Source organism: Peromyscus leucopus, chromosome 10 (assembly GCF_004664715.2).
Source record: "Peromyscus leucopus breed LL Stock chromosome 10, UCI_PerLeu_2.1, whole genome shotgun sequence".
NCBI classification, from domain to species: Eukaryota; Metazoa; Chordata; class Mammalia; order Rodentia; family Cricetidae; genus Peromyscus; species Peromyscus leucopus.
In genome coordinates, this window is record NC_051071.1 from 75,089,938 (window position 1) to 75,115,744 (window position 25,807).

Consider the following 25,807-nt stretch of genomic DNA (forward strand, 5'->3'; position numbering starts at 1 on the left):
GCTGTAGTGAAGGAGGGAGGGAGATTGTTTGGATGGGTGTACCTCATGCTTGGGATCAAGAGAATCACCTGGGAATTGTGAAAGTAGATTCTCTAGACCTCATCTCCTTGTCATTTTCAGAGATGCTGATTTAACTGCTTTGTATGGATAGGAAGAATTAATATTATAACAGACAGATATATACCATATGAAGAATAGTATTGTAACAAACAGGCAAACAAATGTATACCCTTCTCAAATGACTCTCACGTGACCTGGATTTGACTTCAATACTTGCATTCTTTATTTTGAAAAAAGTTATTGATTTTTAGTTTAATGTGTATGAGTATTTTTCCTGCATGTATGCATGTGCACCATATATGTGCCTGGTGTTTGCAGAGACCAGAAAAGGATGTCTCATCCACTGGAACTGGAGTTACGGAAGGTTGTGAGGCACCATGTGGGTTGTGGGAACTGAATCCAGGTCCTCTGTAAGAGCAGTCTGTGTTCTTAATGCTGAGCCACCTCTCCAGCTCTACTTGTACCATTTCTTAACTTACCTTTCATAATGGGGTTTAGCTTCTGCTGAGAACCTGACATTAAAATCCATGCAGGTCTCAACACTCAGGTGAAGGTAGGTAGGTAGATCATGAGTTTGAATTCAGTTTGACGATACAGTGAGTTCAAAGTCAGCCTGAGCTACGAATCAAGACCTTTTTGCAAACAAACAACAATCCAAAACAGTAAAACTTGCAATTGAGCTGGATTTGCCTTACTGTTTCTAGTGGCATCAGCTGCCTTGTTTTTTCTTGGCTAAACTTCAGATTCAAAGACTCATCTACATAAATTTAATTTTATTATTCAGCAAGCTGTACACTTCATGTAAATCATCCCAAACATGAACTAAATTTTCTCTCTTTATGAGTAGGAATAAAAACATTTTTAAAGCTTGTCATATCACAGTAATATTGGTGAATGCACTGCCATTTAATGCCATGGAAATATTTTATTTTCTAAGTTCTAGTAGTTTGCAAATTGTCTAAGAAGTAGAAAATCTGGTGTTTTTCTTAGCCTTTCTGTTGTCTCCCCCCCCCCCCTTTTCTTACTGCTGCCAACCAAGCTCTTCTGTTCAGGGTAACAGTTATTAACCCAAACAGTAAGGTCCCTACTAAAAACGAGATTGAGTCACAACAGTTATTTTGTGGTATTATGTGTCGGGGGACCAGCCCTGACCTGTCGAAGGTTCTTGAATGGAAGAGTGAGGAACTGAAAAATAATACGAATAAATATAGACTTAGATGAAGAAAAAGACAGAGACACAGGATAGCTTCAGGAGGGCTCTGGGTCAGTACCACAGATGCTCCAAGTTTGTTCGTGATGGGCTTTTTATACACCAGCAAGGGGAGGGGCAAAAGACCTCCCCCTTCCAAGGTTGAGGTATAAAAGTACCAGCAAGTGTAGACCCTTCAAAAGACCTGGTAGCCACGCCTTTGGCCCAATTATCCCTTTATGCAGCCCTGCTGGGCAAAGCAAGCTCAGACTTTCTGACCTTGAGTCAGGCCTTACTGGGGAGCCTCTGTGGGCCCCCACAGTTATATGAAGATAAATTGCAATGAGGTTGAACAGCATGTATCTTTAATGTCTAATGTCTGCTTCTCTTGAGTATGCTTGCTTTACCTTGATTGCTGTGGGGGTGATGTCACTTACAGTTCTTGTGCCAGGTAGCTTAAAACCCTGAAGTGCTGATATTTCAACCATAGGTGCATTATAACATTTCCAGACACTCCCTCCTATGGTTTAAATTTCTATATGCTTGATTTTGAAGTCCTGAGACTTGTTCTACCTTTCCTGGCTTTTTTTGAAAAACAGGGGACATCTTGGGTTGAATTTCATACCCCCATGCAAGCAGAGAAATTGTCACAAATTATTTGGTGTATGGGTTTTGATTTCAGTCCTGTTAGACTATTTTGCTTTGTTTATAAGCATCAATTTTAATGAAAGAAACAACTCTTGGGACCATAGTGTTGCCCCCAAGCCTTCTATATTTGAATGCAGAGTTCAGGAGGCCCCGCCCCTTCCCACTGAGGATTAATCTTCCTCTTTTCATGCTACTTCTTTCAGCTTTCCACCTTCTTCTTGGAAGAAGGGGATGAAAGGCGTGAGGGAAGAGACCTAATATTGCATCTCTACTTTGTGTTCTACTGTATTCCTTTTCATTTAATTCAGCAGTTCTCAACCTGTGGGTCATGACCCCTTTGGGGGTTTGCCTATCAGATATCCTATATATCAGATATTTGCATTATGATTCATAACAGTAGCAAAATTTCAGTTATGAAGTAGCAACAAAAATAAAGTTATGGTTAGGGGGCCAGCACAACCTGAAGAATTGTATTAAAGGGTCTCAGTATTAGGAAGGTTGAGAGCCAGTGGTCTAATCCAAATAATTACCAGTGAGGTAGCCATAGATAGGCTTGATAGAAGAGATGCTTGGATCTAAGGTAACTGGTGGAGCTGGTCTAAGTTCACATGGTCTGCAAGGTTTGCCCTAGTGTTGAGCCAGCTGGCTGAGATCTCAGATGTCACCTAGTCCAACCTCTTTATCTTATATGCAAATAAGCATGTTGCCTAAGAGAGGTTGCTGTTATTGGAAGAGCTCTCAACCATCAGACACTATGCTAAGCCTGTTCCATATAATGTCTGATCTAATATGCAGATTAGAGATTACATTGGGAACATGATGTAGCCCATAACTCAACCCGAGACTGTGACGCCACAGCCCATTTCTCTACTATGTCACCATTTATTTTATTTCTTGAAAGAAGTGAAGTGACATTTTGAAGATCATCGGGTCTCTTGTGGCAGAACAGTCTAGACTTTGGATTTCCTGAGTGCTGGCTGTCTGCTTTTTCTACTGTTCCCGGCTAGGCACCCTCTGACAGCAGTGGAATAAGGTGAATGGCCAACCAAAAGTGCCAAGGCACTCTGTGGCCCTGATGCCACCACACCCCTGAGCCCAGCCAGCTGCATCTCCGTGAAGTGCTGGGAAATTTGTTCCTTCTAGAAGTTAGATGTAGAGATGGCTTTAAGACTCATGGCTGTTGACAAGACACAAGTCAATGCAGTTTTCTTTTAAAATCAAATATTAGTGAACGCTGGATGTGATAAATCAGAAAAGATGTTTATGACAATTTGTTTTGTAAGTTGCATTAGACTCTAGTTACAGTTAAAGTTATTCATTGCCTGAGATTATTTTAAACAAAAAATCTGTGTTGTAAAGAGGAACACGTGAAAATAGTTCTTTTCTCAGAAATTCTGGAAGCATCTCTCAGTTTTAAACAGGTTTCCAGTGCCGTGTATATAATGAATCACCTGCCTCTGCCTGAGAATTGTCAGCCACAGAACGGAAAACTAGCATTTACGACAGGATCAAGTACCGAAATAAAAATAATCTGCCTTTGAATTATCACATGGCTTCCATAAATCACAGTGTTTTCTGGAAGAAATTGGTTGCTATCTTTACTGAATGAGCAGCGAGGAGGGCTCTTGACCTTTGATAAGGAGACCTAGGGTGTCGTCTGGGCAAGTCTTCCATTCCTTCAGCACTCGCTGAGAACCTGCAAAGCACGTGGTGGAGGAATGGTGGACAGCATCATGGGAGGAGAAACAGGAGATGCGGGAAGACCTTGTTCCAGCCCTTACAGAGATTAATGGCTATGCCAAGCCACAGATCCTGGATCTCAAGTTTCTGCTTTCCGAATTTACACCCTCCCTTACACCCAGTCTGAGCTGTTTTCATCCTATGTTAAGTACGGTAAGACATAGGGATTCTTCTGTATGATGATGGAGAATGATGCACTGTCTCTTTGCCTTTTACTTACATGTACTCAGACTGTCTTATAAACAAGACATACCACCATATAAATGGATTATCTGGTAAAACAAAGCATTCAAATCCTTAGCTTTCAGGTGAGCTATAAAAAATACAGATAAAATTGTAAAAAGAAAAAAAAAACCCTCTGTTTATGCACAGGCGCTGAGAATTTTCATATCTAGGAAAACCCAAGCCCAAGGCATATCTTTAATCCTCAGAAAGAGTGATGTGTGGTTAGATGGGCACACACATCTAAGAGTTCTTATCCACAGTGCATTCCCATCATTTAACTCTCATCTGAATGTCACTATGTCAACAGTCAAGAAATCAAGACAATACTATTTGAGGGCACAAGGGGACCCCTTTCGAGCTTGTCTGTCTAAATGAATCTTGGTTCTGTTGTTTCACTTCCTACTTGAATTGTTTTCTGTGAGGAAGAATTAGCTGGGACGGATAAATAATGAATGGCACCTTTCAAGCTGCTCATTGGCATTTACATGTGTAAGTGGGGTTCTCTTTGAGCCCCTCCTGCTAGATTTGAACTGCACTCTCCATGGACAGGGCCTGTCTGAGCTGTACCTGTAGCTAGAGTTTTCCTGCCTTGCCCACAGTCAGGACAAATCTCTGTCACCCGCCAGTCCCACAGCCGCTCAGACCCAACCAAGTAAACACAGAGACTTATATTGCTTACAAACTGTATGGCTGTGGCAAGCTTCTTGCTAACTGTTCTTACAGCTTAAATTAATCCATTTCCATAAATCTATACCTTGCCATGTGGCTGGTGGCTTACCGGCATCTTCATATGCTGCTGCTGGTCATGGCGGCTGGCAGTGTCTCTCTGCCTCAGCCTTCCACTTCCCAGAATTCTCCTCTCTCCTTGTCCCACCTACTTCCTGCCTGGCCACTGGCCAATCAGTGTTTTATTTATTGACCAATCAGAGCAATTTGACATACAGATCATCCCACAGCATGTACCAGAGCGGGCTTACTGGACATGAGAAGAGCCTGTCTAATTACTTGCCCATTCTTATCTTTTGGCCACTTCATCCCAACGCCACTTCTTTCCAGTGCTACTCTGAAGGATTGTCATCTGCCTTCTGATTCAGATCCCAACCTTGAGAGAAGAGGCATTTTCTATCACTAATGTCACTCCAAGGACAGTGTTGGTGGTTCTAAAGCTGTATACAAGTATTTTCAGTTACCATGGGTTCTAGATAGTGGGTAGGGATGGAACTAATTTTCTTTACTTTTTGGGAGGAGCAGGGCATGGGATCTCCTTAAGCAGCCTCGGCCTGGAATTTGCTGTGTAGACCAGGTCAGCCTTGAACTCACAGAGATCCACCTGCCTCTGACCCTGGATTAAGATTACCACTATGCCTGGCTAGGGATAGAGCTTAATGTGTTTTCTGTAAATTGATTTTTTTAACGTCAATTTTTTCATAGTTATTTCCTGTGTGATATATTTTCTTTGAAAATAAAGTGGCTGGGTGGCGGCGGCGCACACCTTTAATCCCAGCACTTGGGAGGCAGAGCCAGGTGGATCTCTGTGAGTTTGAGGACAGCCTGGTCTACAGAGTGAGATCCAGATTAGGCACCAAAACTACACAGAGGAACCCTGTCTGGAAAAAGAAAAAAAAACAAACAAATAAGCAAACAAACAAAAAAAAGAAGAAAGAAAAGAAAAAGTGAGTGAAAAACTGCCAGAAAAGATTTGAGACAGTGAAAGAGGTGACCTGTTGAGGCTGACAGGCAGCTAGGCTCATTTCTGAAGGGCATCTCAGAGTCCCAAGAAATCTGCTTTGTCCCAGTCAAGGAAGATTGAGTTAAGAGGTCTGCTTTATTTAACATAAACCACCCTTCCAAGAGTAGGTGATGTACTGTTTATGGGAGAAAGGCTCTCCTTTATATATTTAATTTAAAAAATTAAAATATAATCACACCATCTTCCCTCTTCCCTTTCCTTCATCCAACCTCTCCCATATGCCCTCATGCTCTCCCATATTCATAGCCTCCTTCTCTTTAATTGTTGATACACACACACACACACACACACACACACACACACACTTAAATACATAAATACAACCTGCTCAGTCTGTATAATGTTACTTGTGTATATATGATATTTCAGGGCTGACCACTTTGTATTGGATAACCAATTGTGGGGCTTTTCCCCCAGGGAAGAAGGCTATTTCTCCTGGTCTGAGCATTGCTTAGTTGCCTGTACTTTTTGTCTAAGGGTGGGGGCCCTTTGAAACAGCCCCCTAATGTTTTACTATATACAGAAAGGTATAAAGAGAACACCTTACTCTGCTGTGTTAACCAGTCGACCCCTGAGTACGGTATTGTACCTTTTAAAGGTCTAGACTCCCTTTATTCGTTGGAAAAAGGTTTTTAGATTTGGATATCCAGATACATAGTATTGTGTGTGATAATTGGTCACCTTTTGCATTTTAAAACTGCCCCTTGATGGCCAGCAAGATGGCTCAGCAGAGAAAGACACTTGCTGCCAACCCTGATCATCTGGGTTTGATTCCCGAAGTCCATAAGGTGAAAGGAGAGAGCCAGCTCCAGCCGCCTGTGCACCCCACACACAGCCAAATAAAGTAAATGTGAAAGAAATTACGAAACTATGTCTTGGCTAAATCTTATTTTATGTTTACAAAAATACCCTTTTACACATGAGTTTATGCCAGTCTGTCTTCTGCAACAGTAAAAATAATAATTATCAGTACTGCTGGTCCTCAGTGACATGATTAAGGAAGGTCGTGTTGTGACTTAGTGGTTCTTACAGGTATTGCCTCTTGTTGTGCTAAGGGAAGACAGTGGGTTGGTGTCCAGAGATGTGAACACAAGCTTTAGCTACTTATGTCTCTGGATGCTTGCTTTCTTTAACAAGAAAGTTCCTTGAAGTTTTTTGTGCAGTTTGCATTGGGAAATGCATGAGCATGTAATACGAATTATTATTGTTTATTATTATTATTATCATTGTTATTTTTGCAATTGGTGGCTTAAATATTCCTAATGGCTAGCAGAGAGCTATTGGCCGTTGATGGTTGGTAGAGGGAAAAAGTCAGTTTTCTTCTGGGGTGTGACCTCTCCTAGGTTGCTCATGTTCCAGTGGATGGCCCTTTATTCACACACACACACACACACACACACACACACACACACACACACACACACACGTGCAGCACTTACTGGAATCAGTGGGTCATGAGGAAAGAAAAGAAGGGGATATTAAGTTGGGGGGTGGATATGGAAGGGAGTGTCTAGGAGTGACTTGGTATGGTGACCAGGAGTGGATATGATCAAAATGCATTGTAAACATGTATGAAAGTTAAAAACTAGATTAAATAATTTTTAAAATTGCATCACTATTTTCGTCCCCTTTGTTCTCATCTCCCCTCCCAATCTTCTGTTAGAAAAAAAGATTTTGTGCTGAAATTACAGCTACTCAAAAGTACCTACTATGTGCAAGGTGCAGTTACACTAACACACTGAAGAACCACAAAGAGCAAAATAGGTTAAAAAAAAAACTGAATCAATTCCTCTGTCTGGTGGGTTTACAGAATATGATTTTCATATGACCAAACCTTCAATAAAGTTTTAAGTAACGGTCAGAGATGCCATTACCTCCTGTGTGCCAGTCAGCGCAGTTATTATAGTATTTCAGAACAATCAACCTTTGGAATAGGGAAGAGTAATTTAATGTACGTGGAGAACTGTGGTGGTATTTCGTATTAGATAAACCTTTGTTCTTGTTTTGTTTGGGGCTTCATTTTTCAGCTGACATCACAAACAGGAAGATCAGAAGTGTGTTTGGTTTTTGCTCTGCTTTATCAACTGATTCTTCTTTCTTTTAGGGTGTGTTGGAGAGTTTCCTGGGTACCGCTGTCTCTGGAGCCATCTTTTGCCTTTTTGCTGGCCAACCGCTCACCATTTTGAGCAGCACAGGACCTGTCTTGGTGTTTGAGAGGCTTCTGTTTAATTTCAGCAAGTATGTATATCTCTGTCTGTCTGTCTGTCTGTCTACTTATTTGCTCTTCTGTGTTGTTCCATCTGGATAAAGCACAGGATAGCAATGAAATAGATCCAAATACCCGCCAAAATACTAGAGTGATAAGATTTGGAAGTGAAAAATGCCATCATGATTAAGTTGTCCAGAGCTTAGTTGACAGTCCTTTCTAGAGGTCCATCTGTTGTACTTTCTGTTCATTCCTTCCCCAGGAATTCTCTTCCAGATTGCTTGTTTCCTGTCCTGAGGGCTGATTCCCAGGGACTTCAAGCCCCAGGTTCCTTTGTCCTCTAGGGCTTCCTGCTGGTTTAGATAATGAAGAGAGAGCTGAGTTTCAATATGTCACTTTCTCCCATCATTCCCTGTGTTCAGCGCAGCAGCCCGGCCTGCTTCCTGACACTAGGCCCTGTCAGGTGGCCTGTCTAGCTAGCCTAGTTTTAGCTCACCAGGCTCCTGTAACTCCATTCCTTGTGTGACCTTTACAAGCCCAAGATTGATAATGGCTTCCTGCTCTACTTAGCTCAGAGTGCCTCCACATTGCCATTTTAGGGGGAGGAGAGTTACGCTTTTGTAAATAGCCTGTTTGTTTTGTTTGCCTTTTTCTGCCATGATACTGAAACAGCCAGGGAACCAAGTGACTTGTACCAGGTCACGTGGTTCATTAATGAAAGAAACTGAATGTTCTTAGTTCATGGTTCCTAGCTCCAGTTCCTGCGTTCATCACTGTAGATAGAGCTTCCAGTACTCAGATAAATAATAGCACACCAATATTTTCTTTTAGAAATTAATGGGTCATTTTAAATAGAAAGGATACTAAGAGAAGTGTCAATTATTTAAATTATTTTAGTTTGTGAGTAAATTCAAAATAAAATTGGGCATTCTTGTCTCTTCCTTCTGTACCTGATATATTTCTAAGACAGACTTGCCTTTACTGGGTTATCTCAGTCCTCAGATGTTCAGAGTTTGTTAAGTCTTGTGAGTATTCCTTTGTAGAATTTCCACATTTTGTATTATGATGTGTTAACAGGATTTTAATTTTAGAATAGCCAGTGTCTACACAGCACCTGTATTAGTTACTTTTCTGCTGCTGTTCTAGGTTGCAATTTAGGGGAGAAAGGGTTCATGTTGGCTTACAGTTCAGAGAGGATACAGCCCATCACAGGCGAGAAAAGCATGGCAAAAGAAGTATGAGGAGCAACTGGTTTTCAGGAAGCAGAGAGAGAGAACAGGAAATGGGGTCAGGCTATACTGCCTCAAAGCTCACCTCCAGGGTTATACTTCCTCCAAGAGGATTCCACCTCCTACAACTTCCACAACTTTCGAAAACTGTGCTACCAGCTGGAGATCAAGTGTATAAACCCACAGCCCCAAGGGGTATATTTCATATCAGACCAAACCATAACAGTACTCATGCAGTTAAGGACTGTCACATAACTTTTGAAACTGTGTGTACCATGGAAAAGTATCCTAAATTACAAGAGACAAGTGAAGGTTTGAAACCTTAAAAACAAAAAATCTGGGTGGATAACATCAGCGAAAGCTTTCTGAGTATTTGAAGTTGCAATATTTAAATAAAATGGCGAGTTTTCTGTAGATCATTATTACAGATTTCTCTTCTACCATAATTCTGAGGACATGGAAAGAATTTTATTCATGTCAGTTTACAGAGAGAGTCAAACAGTTTTTATATGTTTAAGAAAACATTTTGTGAGACAAGAAAGGCTTTATGGGAAGATTAAACAAGCATGCACTATAAACAGGAACAAACAGGCAGAACCTCACAGAGAGATTTATTGGATGAAATGTGATCAGAGTCTGTATCTACAGAAAGTGTTTGTGTGGTGGTTTGTTTTAATTATTGTAGGCTACAGAGTATTTCCTTCCACCAAGTGAGTTCCTTTCTCACTTTCCCTTCTGTCTCATCATAATTGGTACTGTTACATAGTTTCAAGCAATTCATTTGAAAACAGTTGTAAAGCAATGAGAAACATTTGCAAAACTGCCTTAAAATCAACATTGCCCATTATGTGACAAATTTTATTTGTCCTTTTATTTAGGACACTACGAATTCATTCATCTGCTTCTGTTAGAGCAGGAATGCTAGGATTTCCTTGTGGCTCACTATGTCCCGAAGCCAGTTTGATCCACTGTCAGGCTTAGGAACTGAGCTGCTCTGTGAGAAAAAGCTCCCCAGTATGTCTTGGAAGTTCTGTAGTACAGTCTCCACTTGGTCATTCACTTTCCTTTTCAGTACACTAAAGAATCAACATGGCTGTTTAGTGAAGCAGCTCTTAGTTCACTGTGCCCAGTTTTTCCCCCGACATAATTTCTTCTTGTGAATCCTTGTTTGGCAGGATCAGGGATAGTTATTACCGATTACCACCTAATATGCTTCAAGAGTCTATCTTCTGTTTCTTCTTGAAACTTGGAGTGTTGTGGGTTCGTAACAGTGGCGTTGTGTTAGTTAGTGATCTTACTTTTGTCCTTCTCACTGAACTACCTTGGTTGTTTGAAAGTCTCTTAGAATAGCTAGTTGGGTGTATTATGTATAGAGTCTAAAATTCAAGCTTGTAGGTACATTTTTCCCCTCGTTGTGTCCAAACTCATGATGTTTTAATTGCTAACAATTGCTGGATTTGTTTCTTACCCTCTTTTGCAAACATCAACTCTGTAACAACCTCAAGCATTCTTGGAACAAATCTGGAGTGCTTTAGTTTTCAGTCTGGGCATGGTAGTGCACGCCTGTAGTTTCAGCATGTGGGAGACTGAGGCAGTCATGATTTTAAAGCCAACACGGGTTGTATATTGAGTTCCAGGCAAGCCTGAACTATTGAGTGAACCTCCTTCTCAAACACGAAACATAAAACCAAACAAACAATACAAGATTGTTCTAGTTTTCATCTTCTTAGGGTATCAAAGCTAGGTAGTTGTTTTAAACTTTTCAGAAAAATGGCTGTTGGTTCAAATGGTAGTAAGATGTTTCTTTACTCTTGTTTGGGCACTGACTCACATGATGAGGTGAATTATCTTAATTCTTAGGGCATTTTTTTTTCTGTAGCATGCTTATCTCCATAGACATGCACTCAGTAGTAGAGATGTAGATATACATGGAACTGGAGGAGAAGAAGGTAAAGCTGTTGTTGGAATGTCTCTGAAGATCTATAGAATATAACTTCATATTAAAGTGTTCATAATTTCCATTTTTTCTCTGTTATACTTTTTGCCTTATGAGATGAGCCCTATCCACATTCACCCAAAGTCCATGAATTTAAATGTTAATCTTTCTAGAAAGAGACTTGTGGAAACACACAATAATGTTTGACCACATATGTGAGCACCCTATATCTCAGCCAAGTTGACATAAAATTAACTATAACAGTGTCTCAGAAACTGTAAAATCTAACGTTCTGTAATTATTTCCTAGTTCTATGTGATAACTCACAGGCCACTGTTAGTCACCTGCTTAAGACATAAGCTACAGGCATGCTTTCCTTCATCTATTATGAATGTATTAGGCAGTTTTTTTTTATGAGCAAAGTATTGTTCTAAGCAGAGGATTAGAATTCTGCTCTATGAGCAGTGGGAAGTCACTGTAAGGCTTTCAGCTGAGATATATGATTAGCATTTAGAGAGATTATTTTAGCTCTAGTCGGAAGATGGCTTTGAGCAAGGCAAGCATAGATATCAGTAAATGAATCAGAGGTTTTTATCAGGCAAAGTGCTAGCTGCTCAAACTGAGATGATGGTAGGGAATGAGGCGATAGGCTGCCTTTAGGAAAGTGTTAAAACAGTGGCTAGCAGTTATCAGAAACCTGTTGTCGAGAAACAGTTCTGAAGAATGCCAGGTATGCAGGATCCATGGTTCTTATCTCCTTTCTCATCACAGATTAGTGTAGGCAGACTTTTCTGTCCTGCCAGCTGTTCTTTAAATAACGACACAGAGACTTAATATTAATTATAAATGCTTGGCCTATAGCTTAGGCTTGTTTTTTTACCTAGCTCTTATAACTTAAATTAACCCATTTCTACTAATCTGTATGTTGCCCTGAGGCTTGTTTAACTCATGTATGTACTTCGCATTCCAATCACTTTGCATCACATGGCATCTCCTCAGACTCCTCCTCCTTCTTCTTCCCAATATTCTCCTAGTCTGGTTCTCCCACTTAACCTTATCCTGCCTCCGCATTAGCCAACAGCTTTTTATTAACAGTGAGAGCAATACATCTCAACAGTGTATAGAAAGATTATTCCACAGCAATAAATTATGAGTTAGCCATCTTTTAAAAACATCTACTCTCTACATAATTTATAGATAATCAGTATGCAATCATAAAATATCAATATTTGACCCATCATTTTCTATTGATCCTGACTTAGAAGAAATGGGAAGTTGAAGATAGTAGTAGCCTAGTTAGAGGGTGATGGCCTGTTCTAAGTCTATGGAACAAACCCAGGCAGAACAAGGTAGACACACCCAGTTATGGTAAAAAGATATCCAATCTGTGGGCACTCAAATGAGAAGCTGTAGTGTTTGGCTGCATCATGGTAGGACAGCCTCTCTTGATCTCCTCTTGTTGGTGATGCCCTATCCACAGTGCACATTACAGACTGCCATGCTCAACATACCTTTTAAACTCTCTTCTGCTTCCTGACCTGACTCTGTCTACTCAGTCAAGAAAGTTTCTTCCTATGTATTCTCAAACACCTTGATTTCCTTTCTGCAACTTCATTCCCTCTCAAAATTACTTACCCTTTTCCTCATGACACTACCATTTAGCATTTCATAATATAATGGCCTTTATCATTTTGTCTCCCTTAGTAGAAGACAGTCCCGAGTTGAATGCATAGAACGAACTGGTGTTAGTGTTGTCTTCACCTGATGTCAGTGCTTTTAAATAGTTTACTCTGTACACTCCGTGAATACATTTTTTAAAAAACATTTTTTTTTAATTTAAGCTTATTTTTCAACAGTTTCATACATGCATTGTGGTTATAATTACCCTACCTTTTCTTATCTCCCCTCCATCTCTACGAACTCTTTTCTTAACCCCAGAAGTTTCTTTCCAGATTGATACCCTTTTCAGTGTTTTGTGACCCACCTAGGTCAACCAGGGTCATTTGTGTTTCCATGGTTGGTATTATTTATCGAAGTCCAGTGGATTTGCCAATGGGAAGGCAAGTGAAGGCAATTGTAATTTTTGCCTTCTCCAGAAGATGGCACAGATATCTTCTGTCTCCTATAGTCTCTGTGGCCTCTTTGCTACAGTACTCCTTCAGCCTTGCAAAGATGTTATAAGTATCTATGTAGGGCTGGCCAACCAATCCTCACTTACTGTCAGCATCTTGAGAATTCGTGCGTCTCCAATTTCACTGTCATTCACTAGAAAGGGGGTGTTTTCTGATTGAAATGAGGATTGCAGCCGGGCAGTGGTGACGCACGCCTTTAATCCCAGAACTTGGGAGGCAGAGCCAGGAGGATCTCTGTAAGTTTGAGGCCAGCCTGGGCTACCAAGTGAGTTCCAGGAAAGGCACAAGGCTACACAGAGAAACCCTGTCTTGAAAGAAAAAAAAAAAATGAGGATTGCATTTGTCCATGAACATTAATGTTTAGTGGGCATTTTTACACTGTATCTGTTTAACTAAACAACAATACTAAGTTCCTGTCTAGGGTCTGTGACCTCCCCAGCCATGGGTATTTAGCATATTTATAGTAACAGGCATGAGTACAGCAGGCCGCTGGTAAAGCAGGCCTCAAATCCAATCAGAGAGTAATTGGTTTCCTCTGGAACAGTCAGGCCACTGATGCGCAACTGTGTATATATATATTGCTTGTCAGGTTGGCATTGTGGTCCATGGGGTTCACAGCCAGGTAAGGGCATAGATACTGTTTCTTTCCCAGCAACCTTCATAGTTACCCTTTGGTTCTATAAAAGCCAGCTAGCAGGGAGGAAGCTTCCACCTCAGATGTTATTTTTTTTAAGAGAAAATTAGCAAACTGTACACACTAACACTAAATGTACTTTCTAAGTGCTTATCCCCGCCCTAAACTTTTGGAGTAATCCCTAAAGGTAGCATAATAATATCATGAACCAAATCCTTAAGCTTAATATTTCTTTACATGCATTGTCTGAAAGTGATCTTTTATTTCAGCAACCATTCTGTAGGCATTTGAGTGGTTTTTAGATTTTGCTTGTTTTCTGGTGGAACAGTCAAAATACCCGTTTTGGTTTTGTTGTTTTGTTTTTCTTCCCAGGGACCATAATTTTGACTACTTGGAGTTTCGTCTTTGGATTGGCCTGTGGTCAGCCTTCATGTGTCTCATTCTGGTGGCCACTGATGCCAGCTTCCTGGTTCAGTACTTCACTCGTTTCACGGAAGAAGGTTTCTCCTCGCTGATCAGCTTCATCTTCATCTATGATGCTTTCAAGAAGATGATCAAGCTAGCAGACTACTATCCTATCAACTCAGACTTCAAAGTGGGCTACAACACCCACTTCTCCTGCGCTTGCCTGCCGCCCGATCCAGGTAAGGAAACCGTGTGTCTTGCTGGCACTCAACCTCGATGTTGGAAGATATGTGAGCTCATGTTCTGTACGAAAGGATCTTACCTGGTTTTCCCTGAGGAATCATAGTGCTGAGTTTGACATCTGCAGCATGTTATTCAGTGAGGAAATGACACCAGGATTGCTGGGACGGGAACATAGCCAGCTCAGTACTTGTTGATTACGTCCAACAAGGAACTGGGGTGTACTTCACTCTTAGTTTTATGAGGTAATTGGGGAGGCACAGGCATGTATATAACAAGTCTAAAGAGCAGAGGAACCCAATTCTCTGAATTTCTAGTTCATGTTTTATTGTTTCTTGATTGCTTTGAAAAGCTCTTCTTTCAAATGATGTGTAAGTAGATTATCTTAAACTCTAAAAGAAAAAAATACCGATTCAGTTTTTATAAGTTGAACATGAAATTTCAAAAGGAAGTTAAGATTGGAATCTTATCTCTATCAGATGGATAAGTGGGACCTGTCAGCTGTGCAGTGTTGGTAAGGAGGAGAAGTTTGGAAGGAAGGAAGGAAGGAAGGAAGGAAGGAAGGAAGGAAGGAAGGAAGGAAGGAAGGAAGGAAGGAAGGAAGGCATCCATGTGAACATACATACACACATACATACATATATGTATGTATATATGTAATATATAATATATCATGAAGTCAGGAGAGATTACAGAAACATTTGAGTGAGGAATATGACTGTACATCTTAATAATTTAATATCTGTAAATCCAAACTTAAGTCATTATTAGTTTTTTTAATAAAAATGTGTTCAAAGTCATTACAATATTTTTAGAATAGTTTATCATTGCTTTATAGGACACAAAGCTTATAGAAAAAGGACTTACTTTGAGCAAATTACTCTGTATTTGTTATAATAGAGTAAGGGAGAGGTGTTTGCTTTACACAATTTAATGACAAGAGTATTATGGATACCATGATGTACAAGTAGCTATAGGTTGGCATTACCTAAAGTAAAAATTGATATGCATTTCACAATTTTTGAGTAAGTCTTGGTGGATTGAGTCCAATAGAATCCTGGGATGAGAAGCCCAGGGCATAAATGTAAAGTGTATTTATAGAATATCCACTTTCACTTCTGGATTCTGAGGCTAAACCATTTCATATTTATGGTAAAGTAAGTGTGCTTGTACTTTAGGCCAGATACAAAATGAATATAGATATAGAAGTTAAAGTTTTTTTTTTTGTGCTTGTGGGAGGCTGTGTGAGATTACTCCCTGGTATGTTGGTGTTAGAACTCATCCTCACCTCCCCAGAGGTAGAGGGACAGAGACTGGGGACACTGATTTCCATCTGGGTGGTGAAGTAAGAAAGGAGCACCTCATGGATCATTAGTCATGATGCTGATGAGAACACTAGGTATCTAGGACTTCACACCCACTACTCTTCCTGTCTATCTTAAGGGTAATAGACATACATTAATGTCAAACCATACCTAAGAGCAAGGCCAGGAAATGTAAGATTGAAGTTTCTATATTCAGATGAACATGCCTATTGCAGAGTTTTTACAGGCTTGAGGTGGTAGTGCACAAATATCCCACAGATTAAAATGTGACTTGTGTGGGACATGGTAGTGTGTGCCTGTGTATACTCAGGGTTCTCTAGAGAAACAGAACTGACATATTTTCATTTCATGTGTGTGTGTGTGTGTGTGTGTGTGTGTGTGTGTGTGTGTGTGTGTCTATGTGTATATATATATTCATTATCTATAAGTTATATTTATTATATGCAAATAAGTTATATATATTGGATTTATTGTAATAGTCCAACAATGGCTATCTGTAGCTAGAGTTTTCCTGCCTTGCCCACAGTCAGGACAAATGTTTGTCACCCGCCAGTCCCACAGCTACTCAGACCCAACCAAGTAAACACAGAGACTTATATTGCTTATAAACTGTATGGCCATGGCAGCCTTCTTGCTAACTGTTCTTATAGCTTAAATTAATCCATTTCTATAAATCTATACCTTGCCACGTGGCTCATGGCTTACTGGCATCTTCACATGCCACTTGTCATGGTGGTGGCTGGCAGTGTCTCCTCCCACCTTCCTGTTCTCTCAATTCTCTCTGTTAGTCCCACCTATACTTCCTGCCTGGCCACTTTCCAATCAGTGTTTTATTTATTGACCAATCAGAGCATTTGACATACAGACCATCCCACAGCAGCTATCTACCAATGGAGAGTACAAGAATCCAGTAGTTGTTCAGCAGTCCATGAGGCTGGATTCCTCAGCAGGTCTTCCCTAAACACTGAAATCCCTAAGAAGTAGGCTCAAATGCCAGTGAGGGTATGAACTTGGCAGTGAGATGGAGGGCAAGCAGGCAAAGGGCAAGAGCTTCCTGCTTCCATGTCCTTTATAAAGGCTGCCTCCAGGAGGTGTGGCCTAGATTAAATGTGGATCTTCCCACCTCAAAAGATATGGATTAAATGTGGGTCTTCCCACTTCAAATGATTTAATTAAGAAAAATCCCTCACAGGCATTTTAAAATCCCTCACTTGGATTTTAGTTAATTCTAGATATAGTCAAGTTGAGAACCAAGAATAGCCATCAAATTCTATAATCCCAGATCTCAGGAGGTTGAGGCAGAACGGTTGCCACAAGTTCAATGCCATCCTGGGTTACATAGTTCCAAGATGGCCTGGACTACAGAGTGAGAATCTGCCTCAAAATCAAAGCCCCAAATTGACTTGTACTCATGACAGGTACTAAAATAATTACACCTGCCCCCACCCCCAGAAAAATGCAGCCATGTACAGCTCTTCTTGGGATAGAGAAGTTTTAAAACCTGTGAAGGCCATCAGTCAGGACTTGAGGGAAATCTGGACAGTGAAAATACTGGATTCAGGGGCTGGGAACGTAGTTCAGTGTGTTGAATGCTTGCCTGGTATGTGCATGGCTTTGGGTTCCATCTTCAATACTGAGGAGAAAGAGAAAGAGAGAGGGAGAGGGAAGGAGAGAGGGGGGAGGGAAGGGAAGGAAGATAGGAAGGAAAGAAGGAAGGAAGGAAGGAAAGAAGGGAAAGAAACTCACAAGCATATTGATAATGGGATTTTGAACTGTCCATTTATTTATTTATGTGCAAATATATACATATATATTTATGCAAAAGTCTGTATGGTGACTTATTACATAAGTCTGAGTAATCATTCAGCAAGGTTTTCTAAAAAAAAATAATTACCACTCAGCTGTTTTGTGGTTTGAGGTGTTTGTGACGCTGGGTGAAGGATTTGTCAGCACACCTGTCACACACAAAACATCTGGTGCTGGCCCTGTCCTACCCTTGGCTAATGGAAGCTTTCATTCATTTCTTTTAATTGGATGCTGGCAGGCAAGTTAATACAGGACTAAGGAAAGCATCACTGAGTGTGTCCAAGTTGAGAGAGAGAGACAGAGACAGATAGGGAGTGAGAGAAGGAGAGACAGAGGGAGAGGGAGAGAGAGGGGAAGGGAAGGAAGGATGGGGGTAGAGAGACAGGAAAGGGTTTCCCCTGCCAGGAGGGATCTCTGAATGAAAAGATGGCACTAAGGGCTGAGCCAGCTTCACATGCGCGTTGCAAGTCGAGGCAGCAGGGTTATCACTCCTTCTTGATCTGTGTCACCGGGGCCGTTGTGAAGCATCACTCCTAAATCGCTCTCAGGACACCAACAATCCCTGCTCCCTGTGATTGGTACCAGTATAGATCTCATGTTTAAATTCAGTTGAATGATGCCAGTTATGACTGGAGCAAGTTCCTTCTCCCCAGGCAACTTGGCATCACCTTTCTGTTCTATAAGATGTGGTTAATAATAGTACATACCTTTTAGAACTGTCTCGAAGAAGGCAGATATGGTGGTGGATGCCTGTAATTCAGACCTTGGGAGGCTGAGGCAAGAGGATTTCAAGTTCCAAGCTAGCTTGGGCTCTCTAGTATCAACCCTTGTACCCCACGCCCCCATAAAGGAATTGTTTTAAAGGTAAATAAATACAGATTAAGTGCTTAGAGTGTTTTCTAAGATGTAATAAGTAATTAAATGTTACCTGTTTCATTATTGTTATTATTCACTACAATTTAACATTTAGTGTGAGTGAGAGCACAAAGAAGCTTGTATGTATCATTTCTCTTTCTAATAATACACTATTGGGTAGCTGGTCTAATATGCATCCACATTGTTGGTTGCACTTATTTTAGTAGTGGTCCAGATAAGTGGCATTCATGAAATGTATACAGGAACTGATGAATTTCTAATTTCTAAGCCTGGGGAGTTGAAACTTGCTTGTGGTTTGGAAAAGGGCATATAGATGTGTCTTAATCACTGTCCTATTGTTGTGAAGAGACACCATGACTAAGGCAACTCTCACAAAGAAAGCATTTAATTGAAGGCTTGCTTATAGTTTCAGAGGTTTAATCCATCGTCATCATGGCAGCGAGCATGGCAGTAGGCAGGTGTGGTGCTGAAGAAGTAGTTAACGGGTGCATTTTGATGTGTTGGTCAAGAGAGAGATTCTGGGCTTGACATGAGCTTCTGAAATCTCAAAGCCCATCTCTAGTAACACAGTTCCTTCAATAAGGCCCCACCTCTTAATTCTTTTCAAATAGTACCACCTCCTGACTAAGCATTCAAATATGTAAGCCTATGGGGGTCATTCTTGTTCAAACCACCACAGGATATTTGCATTTTTGTTAACAATTTCATATTTTTTCTAAGTTCCATAAAGTTAATGACTATAGGTTGGGCATGGTGGCACATGCCTTGGATCCCTGCATTTGTGAGGTGCAGGCAGTGGATCTCTGTGTGTTCAGGGCCAGTCTGGTCAATATAGTGAGTTCTAGGGCAGCCAGAGCTACACAGTGATACCCTGCTTTAAAAAAGAAAAATGAAAAAAGAAAAAGAAAGAAAAAAAAGCCAATGACTGTATCGTTCCTACACAACACTTTCCCATAACCTTTGTAGTTGTGATAGCAAACCGCAAAGACTCATCATAAATGTGTTACTTCTGAAGAACAAAATGAAAATTTTCTTGGGAGAGTTGCACGTCCAGCTCAAGCAAGTGCTCTAAGAACAACAAAAGGCTGGTCTTTCATCACAACATGCACTCCTAGTAAAAGAATTCAGTCAATGAGTCAATAATATTTAAACTGGCGGATGGCTTGTTTTTCAGTACTGGGGCAGGATGCAGCAACAGGCCAGCAACTGTACAGATTGAGCCGTGATCCTGCAAACTGAGAAGATCGTGCAGAAATGCAAACAGGGTCACTAATCACTAAGAAGACTGTACTCATGTCCATAATCTATTATAGACACACTCATCACTAAGAAGACTGTATTCATGCCCATAATATATTATAGCCTTTTAACTGCTTTCATTTTTAGTATTCCAGACGTGTATTATTCTTTATTTGAGGATTCCATAACACATACATAAAATGAATTTTGATCATATCCCCACATTTCCTGCCCTAGCTCCTTTGAGACTTTCTACCTAGTCCATCTGACAACTTCTCATCCTCTTTTCTTTTTTGAAAATATAGCCTATTGAGTTCAGTTAATGCTGCCCACATGCATGGTTTATAGAGCCATCCTCTGAAGTGTGGGCAATCTACCAGTGGCCACATCCTAGCAGAGAATGGACTTTCCTTCCCTATGCAACCAACTATTGCCAATAACTCCTCAGCTATGGTTTGGGGTCTTGTGAGCTCCTTCTTCATCCATGCTAGAATTTTGACTGGCTTGGCCATGTGCAGGCGACCACAGCTGCTATAAATTGATGTACATATTAGTGATATTGTGCCCAGTGGAGAACATTTCATGGCACTCCTGCCCATCCTCGGGTTCTCACATTCTTCCCATGTTCCTCTTCCAAAGTGTTTCCAGTGGGGCCTTGGAGCAGGATAGCATCAGACTATGCATCCCCTTTGCAGCTGAGCTCTCACACTCACTTATTCTCAGTACTTTGACCAGTGATAAGCCACTTCATTAAACTTTGCCCATTGTACAAAGAAGCATCTCCAACCAAGGGAAGAATAGTACTAGTCCATGGGTAGAGACATAAGTATGTAGGAGGGAGTTTTACAACAAGACCATTTAGCCGAACATAACAATAGGTTTCCCCCTGCTTCCTGTGACTTCCCCAGCCATGGATTTTTGACCAGACATGATTTCCTTCCTATAGGGGCAGTCCTCAAACCCAATCAGAAAGTAGTTGGTTATTCCCAGTAACAGTCATGCCACTATTGCCCTAGTGGTCATATCTTTCCTGGTGCATCTGTATTGTATCATGCACGGTTCCATACTGGGTGAGGTCACTGATGTTTGATCACCCTGTCCTGCATAGCACCTCCTGATGCTATGAAAAGTTAGCCAGCAAGGAGAGCGTTTCCCATTATGTCTGGACTGATTTCTCTGTGTCCTTCAATGTCTTCAGAAATAGGTGCTTACAATCTAGTTATGGGCAACCACAAGCCATGGCAATAGCTTGTGTTGTTCGGGTGTCTTTGTGGCCTCTCTGACCAACAATTTGTATGACAGTGATCCATGTCTGGCATTGAGATTTTTCTTAACTAATCCAGGTCCTCTAGGAGCAGTGTTGTGTAACCAGAGAGGGTAACTCTGCTCAAACTCCTTTCCTTTCTAAAATACATTTTTTTTTTTGAGTTTTTAAAATTTTTATCTTTTGAGACAGGGTTTCTCTGTGTAGTACTGGCTGTCCTGGACCCCTCTTTATAGACCAGGTTATCCTTGAACTTAGAGATCTGCACGCCTCTGTCTCCCAAGTGCTGAGATTGAAGGTGCGCACCACTAGGCCTGGCCTTAAAAATATGTTTTTGTGGATTTCTGTGGGCCTCTTTAGCTCTTTGTTTCTTCCTTTTCTCATGTGGTCTTCATTTACCATGGTCTCCTATTCCTTGTTCTCCCTCTCTTTTCTTGATCCAGCTAGGATCTCCTGCTCTCTTTCCCTTGACCCTCTCGCCCTTCATTGCTCCCACTCATGTCCAGGTTGTTCATGTAGATCTCATCCATTTCTCTGTGTCTTTCTTGGGGTCCCGTTTTCCAGGTAGCCTCACTGGTGATGTGAGTAGCAGTCCAGTCCACAAAGATACCCCCACAAAAGACTGCTGGCAATGGTCGAGAGACAGTCGGTACTGACCTACTCTGGTGATGGGATGGCCAAACACCCTAATAGTTGTGCCATAAACCCATCCAAGGACTGAGGAATCTGGGTGCAGACATCCACGGTTAGGCCCTGGGTGGAGTGCTGGGAGTCTAATTAGTGAGAAAGAGGAGGGTTTATATGAGCGAGAATTGTTGAAACCAATGTTGGATAAAGCACAGGGACAAATAACCAAATGAATGGAAACACATGAACTATGAACCAAAGGCTGAGGGGCCCCCAGCTAGATCAGGCCCTCTGAACAGGTGAGACAGTCAATTGGCTTGATCTGTTTGGGAGGCATCTAGGCAGTGGTACCAGGTCCTGGGCTCATTGCATGAGTTAGCTGTTTGAAACCTGGGACTTATGCAGGGACGCTTGACTCAATCTGGGAGGAGGGGACTGGACCTGCCTGGACTGAGTCTATCAGGTGGATCCCAGTCCTTGGGGGAGACCTTAATCTGGAGGAGGTGGGAATGGGGGGTGTGCTGGGGGGAAGGGGAAGGGGGCGGGAAGGGAGAGAACAAGGGAATCTGTGGCTATTATGTAGAACTGAATAGTATTGTAAAATAAAATATATATATATATATATATTAAAAAATATGTTTTTACCATAACTTACAAACTAGAGTGTTTTCACAAGGTTTCTTCATGAATCTTTAGTTTTGTCTAAATTTCCCCTCCTCCCTCCTTTCCCACACCTTTCTTTCTTCCTTCCTTCTTCTTTTTTTTTTTTTTTTTTTTTTGGTTTTTCGAGACAGGGTTTCTCTGTGTAGCTTTGCGCCTTTCCTGGAACTCACTTGGTAGTCCAAGCTGGCCTTGAACTCACGGAGATCCGCCTGCCTCTGCCTCCCGAGTGCTGGGATTAAAGGCATGCGCCACCACCGCCCGGCCTTCCCACACCTTTCTACCCCCATTCCTGCTTAAACTGTTAACCCCCAGTATACCCACCTCTGTAAGTTCATATCACATGTGTTAAATTTTGTCTTTGTGAAGACAATTCTTCCTCCCTTTTTCCTCCCTGGTTCTTTTTAAAAGATTTATTCATTTTTATTTGACTTGTAGGAGTGTTTTACCTGTATGTGTATATGTGAACTCCATGTGTACCTAATACCCACACAGGCTTTGAGTCCTCTGGAACTGGAGTTACAGACAACTGTGAGTCACCATGTGGTTGCCGAGAGACCTGGGTCCTCTGCAAAACCAGCAAGTGCTTTTGACTGCCAAGCCATCATCTCTCATTGCCCCTTCCTGATCCTTCGTGTTCTTCCAAGTTTCTGTCAAATCTCATCACTCCCGGACTGTCCTTATCTTTATGAACCCTTGTTCCTCTCTTTTAGCTTCTGTCACCGACTGGCAACTCAAAACATAGGTCTTGGTTCACTGAAGAATTAAGAAGGAAAATTAGCCAAGAAATTTGACGTTCATGTGTAAACATGTGGCTTGTATACTAAAATCCTCTTTTTCTCAGATGTGGGATAGACACTCATTAATGTAGAGTCAATAGATCTATTTCCCATCCTGACTTGATAGTTACCTAGCAGAAGTATGTAAGAAAGAGGATAATTCAGAAGCCCGATGTGAAAACCAAAGTGTCTAGTTGGAAGCAATTCACCCCATCCTTGCTCATCACCAGCCTCCCTGTGCAGGAAGTCATCAGTGGCATAGACAACATGCATCTTGGAATGAAAGCTGAACCCTGACCTTGGGCACCACATAGCAGTATAGCCACAAGATAGACTAATTAATTAAATTCTTTGCTCCATAATCTGTGGACTGCCTTCATATTGTGACTAAGGGTTTGTTGTTAACATTAAATGGCATAATGAATATGTCACTGCCTGGCACCAGGCAACACTGCATTTGTCTCTCTTTTTCATAATTCTCATTGTCTTATAAGACAAGCCCCATTCAGCTTAATCTTGTAGTATTCTTTAAAGACATTTACACATTTCCTTTTTTCCCCATTAAGCTTTTACTGCAAGCTAAGCCTGGAGAGTCATTAATAACCAGGGAGCTATTATAGACAATCAGGAAACACTTGCACCTGTGTCTACGGGAAGAGAAATAGATTTAGTTCAGCACATGTAGAGTGTTTTTACTCTTCTGCTGCATCCAACGCCTTAAGAATAGTGTGTCCTATATCCATAGTCATAAAGCAAAGGCTTTCAAGTGTTAGGAGGAATGTATTCAATTCATCTCGAGAGAACCTATGTAATTCATCCAGAAACATGAGTGCTAGCAGTTTTTAAATTGGAAACAAAACATGAACATCTTTCCTTAAACTCACCTCTATTTCTGTCCCTAACCTTTTTGCTTTCTTCTTTATCCATCATCGAAAATATACTGGGAGTCTGCTTTACTGATTTCTAAGAATTATGTTCCCTGTAATGATATGGAACACACACACATACACACACACAGTTTTGTTGTTCTTATTGTTGTTAAAAGTTATTTTCAGCCATATGTTCTTATTATACTATGTTTCTTCTATTATAAATAGTGTTAATTATTTTCAAATGGCTGGAGGTCCAGTTTCATTTGACCCAGACATTAGAGATAAGTTTTTACTCTTGTCCCTCTGTTCATTTGCATAACATGTAAAGGTTGTGATAAACACATGCTCACGGGTGTGTTAATAGTTTAGAAAAGGTCAAAATGAATTTTCTGACCAGGTGTTGGTCCTTTATCTGGAGGAGAAAGAAGCCCTACTGGAAACGATAAATCATAAAAGCAAGAAAAATAGCCTCAGGGGCAGACACTGTGTCGTTAACAGAGGGGTTATATTTTATTGATTAGTTGTTAACTGTTCCAGAGAGAACGTGCTTAATAATGGATGAGCAATTAAGAGAAGAATATTCTCTTTCAGGCATTGAGCGCATCGCATCTGTAATCTCTCAGAGTAAGCGATGGCCTTTCTCCTGGAGTGAAACTGTATGACCAAGCCAATTGTGGAATCATCAGTGCCTTCCATGTTCTTACCTTTTTTTATTTAAGCATGGAGAGACACCTGAATGCTCTGAAGATAGAATCTCATGATCATTTCTTTGTACATAGTTTTTCTCTTAGCCTACCAGACAGATACCATGATAACAAGTTACCACCATGGAAAAGAACTACTGGGCTCAATGTGAATCCTGTGGCCTGATGGGGTAGTCAATATGTGTTTCATAATTTGAAAGCCCAGTTATAGAAAAATGAGGAAATGCAGCGTGTCCTAACTTATCTTTTATGAATGGTGCCATAATAAATGCAATTTCCCTTTTATAGTAGGTCATTCCTTTTTTTTTTATGAAGTCAGTTTAAATCATAAAGTCATAGCAAAACTTGAAAGTCTTAAGTTGCGAAGGACTGTTCCTCATGCTTGCCCTGGAGACTGTCCTTCATTTGGCACAGCTGATGTCTTGTCATTCCTGATCATGGTGGCTCTTGAGAAAGCCACACATGCCTGAAACACTCATCACTTCAGTCTGCTTTCACTGTCCTAACCTATATTTCATCAGCTCCCCTATGATGCTTGTAGAGACCGGAAATGGGGAAGGAATGGATCTGGATCATCACCAGACCTGGAAATAGTCTCTAGCTCTGCATTTCTATAAAACATGTATGTGGACAACTTTCCTTGGAATAATGTCTGCGGCACCCTGGGAACCTGATAATGGGTGGATATGGAGGAGATGTTTTTGTGGAAACAGTGACTAAACATATTCCACTTGTATATCCACTGTAGCTCCTCTCTTTAACAACCAGCCCAGCATTTCAGGCGAACTTGTGGGCAGAATGTCTGTGGCTGAAGACAGACTAACTTGTTAGTCACAGGAAATCTCAAGTACTCAAGTAAAAAGTACTTAGGAAAATGAAAACAATAATAACCAAAACGTTTAAAAAGCTAATATAACTTGGTTGTTAGACTTAGCGCTGATAGAGTGGTAACCCATAGCACTTTCTCACAGAATTATCCTGATTGGCTTTGCCGTTACCTACAAAACCTGTTTTTGTTCTTCTATTGACTTAGACATTTAAAGCATAGATTCAGCTCTATCGAGAGGTGGTATAATCAAGTTTTCCAGGACCCTGGAATCAATGACTTGCTCCTGGAGCAAGGAGATCTGGTTTTATCTTATATCTGTTCCCCACTTGCTTGATTTCCTTCAGGCAATGCCTAGAATGGAATACACCATTGACGTCTGATAATTATAGAGTAACCTTAAGATTCTCCCTGTTTTCAGCTCCAGGTTAGTGT

General features: G+C 40.9%; 1 protein-coding gene across 10 annotated transcripts in view; it reads left to right on the top strand.

Moving 5' to 3' along the window:
- Slc4a4 (solute carrier family 4 member 4) overlaps window positions 1-25,807 on the top strand; it is a 427,900-nt gene that overhangs the window by 332,561 nt on the left and 69,532 nt on the right. For all 10 annotated transcript variants that reach the window (XM_028888567.2, XM_028888892.2, XM_028888700.2 and 7 more), the window contains 2 exons: window positions 7,717-7,850; window positions 14,122-14,393. In XM_028888567.2, the coding sequence (XP_028744400.1) occupies window positions 7,717-7,850; window positions 14,122-14,393 (406 nt within the window). The remainder of the gene's footprint in view (window positions 1-7,716; window positions 7,851-14,121; window positions 14,394-25,807) is intronic.